The sequence below is a fragment of the Penicillium chrysogenum genome (genome assembly GCF_028827035.1).
Source record: "Penicillium chrysogenum strain IBT 35668 chromosome Unknown utg000002l_segment0_segment0, whole genome shotgun sequence".
In the NCBI taxonomy this organism is placed as follows: domain Eukaryota; kingdom Fungi; phylum Ascomycota; class Eurotiomycetes; order Eurotiales; family Aspergillaceae; genus Penicillium; species Penicillium chrysogenum.
The window spans coordinates 1,752,794-1,762,782 of record NW_026622750.1 but is presented as its reverse complement, the minus strand read 5'-3'; the positions used below and the strand labels follow the sequence as shown (position 1 = coordinate 1,762,782).

Genomic DNA, 9,989 nt, shown 5'->3' with positions numbered 1-9,989 from the left:
CGCTAATCTCATTAATGCGTAAAGTCGCATATTCACATGCATATTTTACTGGCTGTTCAAGCGGAGATGTAGTGGAGACCTGATCTCATGGAAGAGCGCTATGGATGATGTACTTTGGTCATTTATGTCGGAGCTCGGATTACGTCTGGATTCTGGCTTGTTGAGTCCATGTTCCCCTGGAAATAAATGCCTAGAATATAGATGTGGCTAATGCAGTTGGATCTCATTCTCCATATAATATACTTGCTCCAATACCAGACTGTCCCATACTTTCCTGAAGGTTGTCTGCTTACCCCTGAGGCGCAGATTACTCCGTTCAGATTATGAAAATGCTGTCAAGTGGAGATTCCATCGATCAACGAACTGGATCTTCAAGATGGGCCAGGGAGAATGGAAATGTTACGAGACGATACGAGTATCGGTCACGGTATTTCCAGGCGAAGCTTCAAGTCTCCACTCCAGTCGATTCCAACAAGCCAATGTGAAGATCCCCTGTTTTCCTCTTTTCCTCTTTTCCTTTTCCTTTTTTTCCTTATTGTTTTTCCTCTCCCGCAGTGGAGTCACTTTCCTCTCCCAGCCCCCTATTTGAGACAAGTTCCACCTTACGGACCCCCCGGGTACTTGCTTGTGTTTCCCTTACTCCGGACATGGATGTATTTTCCAGAATCTTGTCTAGGCGAGGAGGGCTACCTCTTTAACTATCAATATCACAATCCCGTGTGGCATTTGACTGTTGTGACTGGGGGGCATTACTGGCGTGGTCCCCGATCTCAATTTCAAGATGAGATCAGCCCAGCTGGGCTGCGGAGCACATTGTGATTGTAATTGACTTTATTGAAGCTACTAACAACTTGCCTGCCCCTCTTCATGCAGATCACCTACATATGGAGCACATTTTGCCTGCCTTTCGCCGATCTCAGAAGCTATCCCTCTATGGAGTACGGAGTACGGAGTACGCAGTGGTCAACGCTAGCTAGCCAGATTATCGCGCGGCAAAAAAAAGGCCATACTTTGTCTGAGCTCTTCAATAGTTCAATCTCGCCCGCAATCCTGAATTACTCTACGGAGTAATCCCAGCCCACCCACGGAGAATTCCCTACGAAGTACAATAATCTACCATCGCTTTCGCGACCCCTGACTTCCCATTTAAACGATTTACCGAGGTGCATTCAAGCTGTACCCCACCTCTCGCATCCTTCATCCCGCCCGCGCCGCGACACCTGTCGAGAATGGCCACCCAAAGCGCCATTGTGGTCCAAGGACCAGGCCGCGCGACGCTGGAAGATGTCCCCCTCCCCGAGGTACCGGATGACTACATTCTCGTCAAAACAAAAGCAGGTATATTCTCCTTGTGCTCTTCTTCACCCCACCTTTCATCAGCAGCTGGACTAACCAGGTACAAAGTCGCCTTGAATCCAACGGACTGGCGTCATATTGATTTTGTACCCTGTACGGGGGCCACCGTGGGCTGCGACTATTCTGGAATAGTAGAAGCCGTGGGGCCACGCGTCAAAAAGGCATTCAAAAAAGGCGACCGAGTAGCCGGGTTCGTACACGGCAGCAACGCCGTTCGTAACAATGGCGGCGCCTTTGCTCAGTACGTGATTGCGAAGGGCGATCTCCAAATATTGATACCCGAGTCCATGAGCTTCGAAGCGGCAGCCACCTTTGGCGTTGGTTTGACAACCGTTGGTCAGAATCTTTACCAGAGCATGGGATTGCCCTTCCCCGGCGACCAGGACAGCGAGTCCGACGACACAAATATCCTCATCTATGGAGGGGCAACGGCTACTGGTACACTTGCGATCCAATTGGCGAAATTCTCGGGACTGCGCGTTGTCACGACGTGCTCCGAAGCCAACCGCAGCTTCATGTTTGAGCTTGGGGCCGACGCGGTCTTTGATTACCACGATCCACTGGTGGGCGAGCAGATCCGAGAGGATACTGATGATGCGCTGGAATTTGTTCTTGATACGATCTCTACGCCACAATCGGCTGCGATCTGCAGTGCGGCCATTTCGTCGGCGGGTGGTTCATACAACGCTCTGCTGGATGTGGCATCCGCGAGGGACGATGTTGATTCACATGTCTCGATGGCGTATGATGTCCTAGGAGAGCCGTACCGCATGGGAACGAACGAGAGAGCTCCTGATAGCACTAACTTTGAATTCGGCGTCAAATGGTGGGGATTAGCCCAGAAACTAATCGAGGAGCGTCGCATTCATCCTCATCCGTATCAGGTGAAGCCAGGCGGTTTGGCGGGAGCGTTGGCCGGCCTTCAGATATTGCGAGAAGGTAAAGTCCGAGCCTCCAAGCTAGTCTATCGGGTTGATGAATCCGAGTAAAATGTTAAAAAATAAAAAGAAGTTCTTGACTTTGTATCAATGTGCAATAAGGCGCCGGATGTTACGGCAACTTTACTATGTATGTATATATAAAAAATGTGCGTAGTGCTGCGTAGTGACCTTTCAAACGAGGTAGTGGGACCATTACGGAGTACAGACTATATATATCAGTGATTGACTCGAGGATTAAGAGAATTAGGCGCAACTTGAGCTTAATTTGTACATTCTTAAATTGTAAAAAACACAGACATATACAACAGTGAGTATTCACTGGCGTCGTAACACATCCCAACTACTAACTCACCGGCGTGTGGCTTATCTGCCGCCAGTAGTTGGATGCCACCGGGGTGGCGCCTGGGTGAGAGCCACTTCAGCGTTGTGCCACCGCGGCTGAGAGAGGTGCGAATCAGTGCGAGGATCACCCTTGGTCATGCGACGGCCGCACTAACCCCCTCCAGTGACAAGGGCCCTCCAGGGCTGATATGATTGGCTTACAAGTTGACAGAGTGTTCGGCTACTACAGCCGCGACAACTTCATCTGACGGTTCACGTCCTTGTAGAGCAGGTAGCGGAATTTGCCAGGGCCACCCGCGTAACAGGCCTGCGGACAAAAGGCGCGCAACCACATGAAATCACCCGCTTCCACCTCCACCCAGTCCTGATTGAGCCTGTACACGGCTTTACCTTCTAGTACATAAAGCCCATGTTCCATGACATGAGTTTCAGCGAAGGGGATAAGACCGCCGGGCTCGAAGGTGACAATGGTGACATGCATATCGTGGCGCAGATCGCTCGGGTCAACGAATCGAGTAGTCGCCCAAGCACCATTGGTGTTCGGCATGGGCGTGGGCGGAATATCCTTTTCATTGAGGAAAAGCGGCTCAGGCTTATCGAGTCCCTCGACATATTCGTAGGCCTTGCGTATCCAATGGAAACGGGCGGTGGTCGCGCCTGTGTTGCGCAGGGTCCAGCCGCTCTTCGGTGGTAGATAGGCATAGCCGCCCTCGGCAAGTGTGTGTTTCTGGCTTCCCAGGGTAATTGTCACTTCGCCCTCGACGACAAACACGACACCTTGTGCACTGTCGTCTGTTTCGCCGCGGTCGCTGCCGCCCCCCGGTTGCACTTCCATGATGTATTGGGAAAATGTTTCGGCAAAGCCCGATAACGGACGGGCAATCACCCATAACCGTGTCTTGTCCCAGAAGGGCAGGAAGCTCGTCACGATGTCGCTGAATGTGCCCTTCGGGATTACCGCGTATGCTTCGGTGAACATGGCACGGTCGGTGAGGATCTGTGTTTGGGGTGGCAATCCGCCTTTGGGTGCATAGTAGGCACCGAGCTTCTGGTCGTTACCCATGGTGGGGGTTTTGCAGATGTGATATGGGCTTCTTTCTATACTTTTTGGAAGGAGTATTGTCAGAGAGGTCCAATTGAGGAATTGAGAAGCAATTGAGAATGTAAAGTTCTTCCCCGCACATTTAAATGCTGGCCTTATCATCGATCCACGGGGAATTCCCGGCGGTGACCGAGTTGCTTCGGTTCAGACCGACGGTGCCGGCCGACTGCCATTGGCCGTCTTCATACAATTATCCGGGTTTGATGTTATATTCTGAAATTGGTCAACTGCTATTTGAAGCTAATTAGGTCTAAAGAGGAGAACAGATATACTTACATACGGTATTGAGAGGGGCATCGATAATTGGCATGAAGAGAGAGAATGTGGTAAAATACACCATTAATTGTCGCCTGTAGAGAAATGGATGAGTGCGCTATAGACACCAACCGAGGTATTGCGCACTCACCCTAATCACCCCCGGTCGCGTCAAAGCTGTATTCAAGTCTACCTCGGATATTCTTGTTCTTCCATCAATTAGTCTCTCACTGCCATTTCTACTTTCTACCTGTAACTAACTTACTCTGCTCCGCAATCTTCCCCGCAAACATTTTCATTGGCTCCGCCGCCAGAATCTTCAACAGTGCCATATTCGCCTGCAGCTCTCTAGTGATCCAATTGCGGACCTCCAGTGCCACCAGCGAATCCACTTCATAGCGGTACATCGGCCTATCGGGATCCACCTCATACAAGGGTATCTGCAGGATACCCGCCGTCTTGTGTACGAGTGCATCCGTAATAATGGACACGGCTTCATCGAGGGCGGAAGCGGCAGCGAGACGTGTGTAGGGTGATGATGCAGCGGATGAGGTGTCTGGGACGAGGACGAAGATGTAACTCAACACATTCAGTGGGCCAAATCGCGGGTCACCGAAATGCTCCGACCGCTCTAATCCGAACCGTGCCATGACATCTGCCGTCCCGAGGCCGGTACATACCTGCGCAGGATACGAGTCTCCTTTCCACTTGCTGTTGATCAGGCTCTTCATCAGCGCGTGGGAGGGCTTTTCGCGGATGCCCAGGATGGCTTCCGAGTGAGCGAGTCTGCCGTTTGTGCCTTGCCCGGCTAGTCGCGCATGATACCGAGGTCAACCGCCACCTTGACTACTACGGTGGCGGGCAAGTGTAGATTGAGTGGGCCTTGGACCTTGGGCCGCATGGGTTCAGTCCAATCCGTGTAAGAGATTTTCTCGAAGAGAGTGTCGCGCAGAATCATAGCGATTTGCACCACACCCGCGGTGGGCGGGAAGTCGGTGGCGCATTCTTGCATGGCGGAGGGGAAGGCAGGTTCATCTGCTATATCTGCTACCCATGCACGGTAGGCTTTGGTAACGGCCACGAAGGTGGTGAGGGCCTGGACTGTGATTTTGGCATCTGCACTGGAGTCACCCGAGCGAGATATGAATGCGATGTGTCGGGCTCCACAGGCAACAAATTCACGCGCGAAACTGCGTCCGAGGCCACCGAGACCGCCGACGAAGAGATAGATGCTGTTGAGATTGAGACTCAGACTGTCTTGATAGCTTTGCAGAGTACGTGTGCCCGAGCATCATCTCCAACCGAGAGGACGAGTTCCCCACGATGCTTGCCCTGTGTATGGTACGGAAAGCAGTCTCAAGCTCCGCCACACGTTACACTGTCACGCTGTGCCCAGAATACCCTTACGTACAAGGGCAAAGGCGTCCGATAGGATCTGCCCCAGCGCATCAAGACCCTCGGCGCCGAAGGAATTTACTATGCGAAGGTTGTGCTACGGCTGAACGGACGTATGTTGTTCGTGATATTGCGCAGACCGATCTCGACGAACGAGTCAAAGGGCGCGGGACACGTCCATGAGACACGGAGCAATTCGTCCAACAAGGAGTTGAGCACAGTCGATGCCGCGGACGCCCGCAATGCGCTTGATAGCTTTGGCGAAGTTAGTGTCACGGGAGTGGAAGATATGTGCTTCTGGCACGTTGTACCTCTCCACCAGGAGACGCCGCTTATGCTCGCTACCAACGGTCGCATAGGCCACTAGGCCTAAGTGAGCAGCTAGATGCAGTGCAGCTTGACCGACACCGCCGGCAGCAGCGTGGACGTGGACGGATTGGCCAGGGCGCAGTTTGGCGACGTTGGCGAGCGCGTGGTAGGCGGTAGTGTGGACCATGGGTAGAGCGGCAACTTCTTCGGAAGACACGGAGGGCATACGCACTGCAAGAGGGTGATCGATGCGGAGCTTAGTGGCATACATGCCCTCCCAGAGAAGCGTCACCCGGTCGCCGGGTTTGAATGTGAGGCTGCTGCACTACCAGTGGCCGTGACGATACCGATAGCTTCTTGACCGATGAGGGAGACTTCGACTAGGCCCATAGCCGCCATGATGTCTTTAAAGTTGACACTGACACCAGTTGCTTTAATATCAACCTCGATGTCTGTGTCTCCACGTGTATCTTTCATGCGGTCATCCTCGATGGACGTCAAAGTGTCCATAAGTCCTAGCTTCATAATAGTGAGCCTTAGGGGTCTCTCTTGCTCCCCCAGCCGCTCGACACAAACGGAGTCCTCTAGGCAACGGCGCACGCCCTCATTTCCCTCGAAATTGTCAAAGATCCGAGCGACCTGGAGAATACCGTGCCGCTCCTAGGTAATCAGACTTTCACTATACGCCCCATAATATAAGGTGTGAGATGCCGGGGGCAGGATGACATGGAGAATGCCAGATACGGCTGTTCAAGTGTTATGTAAAGAATGACCTATGAGGTAGGAAGCATCCTGAAGGGGTATGTTAGCATAGGAAAGGGATGTTCTCCGAAATTATCATCTGCGAGCGATACCAACAAGCCCGTGAATATCAAGATCCTGCGCTATATTAAGATTCCGTAAGCCAGATTCAGATGGATGCCAAACAAACTAGTTTCAAACCTTTGACACGACCCTTTAATTGGCTGAGGAAATAAGTACAATAGATTATAAAACAGCGTTGACTATTGTTACCTGCGGTGGCGGCGGCGAACGGCGTTTTCTATGGACGCGGCTACAGGATTTTACAGCGACTCTATTACGTCACGTCCAAGTGATGCAAAACATATAATCGCATTTTCCCTTTCTTTTAGCAGGACGCGCATGATTTTCTTATTAGATGGAGAAGACAAAGAAAGCCCGAATTCGAGGCAAACGCGATCCTAAGCAAACTGAGGCCTGGATTCTTGGAACAGGGACCGCATCGTTGGCGTCCGCTTTTTATCTGATCAAGCATGCCAAAGTACCGCCTCGGAAGGTGCATATTCTCGAGTCGTGTGATTCCTTGCAGGAAATCTGGCATCATAAAGGCGACCCAACCAGCGGATACGATCAGTTTGCAGGATGCCTGCCTGTTCCAATCGGTGAACCTCTGAAAGAACTCCTTTCTTGTATCCCATCCGCTTTCCCCACAACAAGCCGTCGGGCGAGCTTTTTGCACGCCATACAGTCAGCAGAAGTCAACCGAACCTTTGCAACGCAAGTTAATAACACATGTATCGTGGTACAAAAGGATGGCAAGCTCCAGAATATCGTGACTAGCTCGCTGGACTTGAATTTCAAGCAGCGATTGAATCTTGTTCGGTTTATGCTGAAAGGAGAAGGGCGGTTGGGAAGAAATCATATCAGTGACTTCTTTCCACAAAACTTTTCGAAACTTCGTTTTGGGCTATCTGGTCCGCTCAGTAAGTAATCACATGCTCGAAGACTCCCTCAACCTAGTTTAATAGTATCTCGAAATTCCTCCAGATTCGGACTTCAGCCTTGGCACAGTGCAACTGAGTTCAGGCGTGCTTTGCGTCACTACCTCGGTGATTTCCACAACCTATCTATTTTGAACTGCCTTGATATTACCGGTTACTACCAATTTGAGTCCATATTCCTTCCTATCTGCCTTTTCCTCGAGAGCCTTGATGTGGATTTTCAGTTCGATACCAAGGTTAGGGCCATTGTGACTACCTCTAATAATGATACTCGAACTATTTCACGACTAGAGTTGAGTCAGAATGGTTTCCTAACCCACAAGGACCTTGGGCCCCACGACATCGTTATAGCAACCCTGGGATCTACAGAGTCAGGGGCTGCGGTCGGATCGAATGATCATCAACCGGTTATGTTATCATTCGATGCTTGCGATCAGTTTGACGAGAACTGGTCACTATGGCTCACCCTTGCCCCTATAGGCAAAGATTTCGGCAATCCCTATGCTTTCTGCACACGTCGGCCTCAGTCAATGGTAGAGTCCTTCACAATCACTACCAAAGAGGTCAATTTTTTCAACTATCTCACTTCTCTGTCACAATCGACGTTAGCAACAGGGGCCTTGATCGTTCTTCGGGAGAGTCGGTGGAAACTTAATCTCTGCATACCCGCGCAACCAGTCTTTCAATATCAGCCAGAAGACGTGCGCGTTCTTTGGGGTTTCGCAATCTTCCCAGAGGGTATAGGTGACTACGTTAAGAAACCGATGCTACAATGCTCGGGTGCAGAGATTATGACGGAACTCCTTAAACATCTAAATTATCCATCCGAGCTGGTCTTTCGACACACGGTCAATATTCCACGGGTTATGCCACGGATGAGTGCAATCATTCTAGCTCATTCGCGGGATGAACGTCCCGAGGTTGTCCCCCGGAACACCTCGAACATTGGACTGGTTGGGCAATTCGTCGAGATACCACAATACAGCTGTATTGACATGAGTTATGCTGCTCGTTCGGCGCAAATGGTGGTATCCAGGCTGATGGGTATCGACATACCGTCGGCCGAAGTGAAGAGGTCACTAACTGCACTTTTGATACGGATCCTACTCTGGAAATGATTTCGTCAAGAGACTGTCACTTCACAGACCATTCCATGGTCCACAGGAAGTTCGGGCTCAGTGACTCTAGCTATTGTGGCCTACTGTGAGTATAGTAAAAGCTACTAGTATCGTACTAACTTGTCTATACTAAATTGTACCTCTGTACGATGTAATTTATTGTTTGTCTACAAAGTTTTCGCTTCAGCTCGGATATTCATATATATCGAGGGATAATTCAATGTCATTGTCAATATCCTTCCTTTTGAGATTTGGCTTCTATGAGCGCTGTCGGGCTGCGGTTGGCCAAATAGCTTGAACAATAACGAATAGTCCCAGTTGCTTTCTCCGTGCTGTCAATTCGTACAATGTGGGACAGGTAAAGAGTTCGCCCACGGGAGATGATACGACCCCACGGAGATTGGATGGGAGCCGCACCTGCTGCAGCAGACTTGCATATCCGGTTGTTGTATGCCGGACACCCATCGCATCCTTCTGCACCACCAGGATGTAGTGGTATCCCAAGAGGGAACCGGCGTTGTTTATTCTAGTCGATATAGCTGAGTATAGGTAAAAAAAATTTAGATATTGGAAGGAGGTTCTATGGCGCCCATCTTACAGCCATAACAGATGGGTACTTGAGGGAGACACGGGGCCGGCGTACAGAGGTGAAGGCACTCATTGAGGCCAAGGCACAGCAGCGATTGGAACATGAACCAAGTCATGAACCAAGTGTCTCGATGCAGGAGGGAGCTCAAAATGTGGCGTTCTTGAAGGACAAGAAGCCACCCGCGGAAGAGTAAGCGTGGCCAGTCAGCCTCTCATGCTTATTTTGAGGTATCAACTGAAACATAGTCGCTAACTACTGGAGACTAGACCGGTCTTTCTGATCTTCCAGGATGGAAGCGAGCTCTATGTGAGCGCAGCAATTCCCTCAGCAGCCTATCTCGCGTATATCAAGAATCAATGTTCCAAGCTTAACTCCACAGATTTCTTGAAAATCAGGAGATATGGGCCCTACGATATCACCAATTACCAACAGATGTATAGATTCTCCTGTATTGCTCTAAGCATCTTTATCAAAGCCATCAATCAGTACTAGCAGTCTCCTCGCATGAACTTCACTTGCCAAGGTCACTGCAGTGTCAGATACTTGTGTGCTTGATGCTCTAGTGGCACGCTGAAATATCACTTGCACGGGAGTTCTGTAGCAAGTTGTTTGTCTGTGGTATCCACCAAATGCAAAGGCCAAAACGGCTGACAACTTTTCGCTTTAACCAGGGGAGATAAAAGTAAATTCCACACGAACTCATATATCATCTGTGAAGTCTAACTATTACTCGAAGGATCAGTTAATTTAGTCCAAACTGAGTTCATATAAATCATATACCGCTATGCATATCTCCAACTCAATCAGGTATGATTTGAAGGGACGAATGTTCCTTCCCGT

At 50.3% G+C, this 9,989-nt stretch overlaps 5 protein-coding genes across 5 annotated transcripts; 2 read left to right on the top strand and 3 right to left on the bottom strand.

Annotated features, from left to right (window-relative positions):
- Nucleotides 1-1,229: 1,229 nt before the first annotated feature.
- Nucleotides 1,230-2,345, top strand: N7489_004217 (zinc-binding alcohol dehydrogenase family protein; the record flags this gene model as incomplete). Its single annotated transcript, XM_056709969.1, has 1 exon — nt 1,230-2,345. One exon carries the CDS (start codon nt 1,230-1,232, stop codon nt 2,343-2,345), a length of 1,116 nt encoding a protein of 371 aa, XP_056568390.1.
- A 517-nt stretch (nt 2,346-2,862) lies between these two features.
- On the bottom strand, nt 2,863-3,702 carry N7489_004216 (uncharacterized protein; the record flags this gene model as incomplete). The annotated part of the gene is made up of 1 exon (XM_056709968.1): nt 2,863-3,702. The coding sequence occupies one exon, from the start codon at nt 3,700-3,702 to the stop codon at nt 2,863-2,865; it is 840 nt and encodes a 279-aa protein (XP_056568389.1).
- A 121-nt stretch (nt 3,703-3,823) lies between these two features.
- Nucleotides 3,824-5,227, bottom strand: N7489_004215 (beta-ketoacyl reductase; the record flags this gene model as incomplete). Its single annotated transcript, XM_056709967.1, has 3 exons — nt 3,824-3,921; nt 4,262-4,765; nt 4,822-5,227. Coding segments are annotated over 3 exons (1,008 nt in total), but the record flags the coding sequence as incomplete, so codon positions are not given.
- A 321-nt stretch (nt 5,228-5,548) lies between these two features.
- On the bottom strand, nt 5,549-6,360 carry N7489_004214 (quinone oxidoreductase-like protein 1; the record flags this gene model as incomplete). The annotated part of the gene is made up of 2 exons (XM_056709966.1): nt 5,549-5,931; nt 6,030-6,360. Coding segments are annotated over 2 exons (714 nt in total), but the record flags the coding sequence as incomplete, so codon positions are not given.
- Nucleotides 6,361-6,859: 499 nt separating this feature from the next.
- N7489_004213 (oleate hydratase) lies at nt 6,860-8,560 on the top strand (the record flags this gene model as incomplete). The annotated part of the gene is made up of 2 exons (XM_056709965.1): nt 6,860-7,424; nt 7,470-8,560. The coding sequence occupies 2 exons, from the start codon at nt 6,860-6,862 to the stop codon at nt 8,558-8,560; spliced, it is 1,656 nt and encodes a 551-aa protein (XP_056568386.1).
- Nucleotides 8,561-9,989: the final 1,429 nt, after the last annotated feature.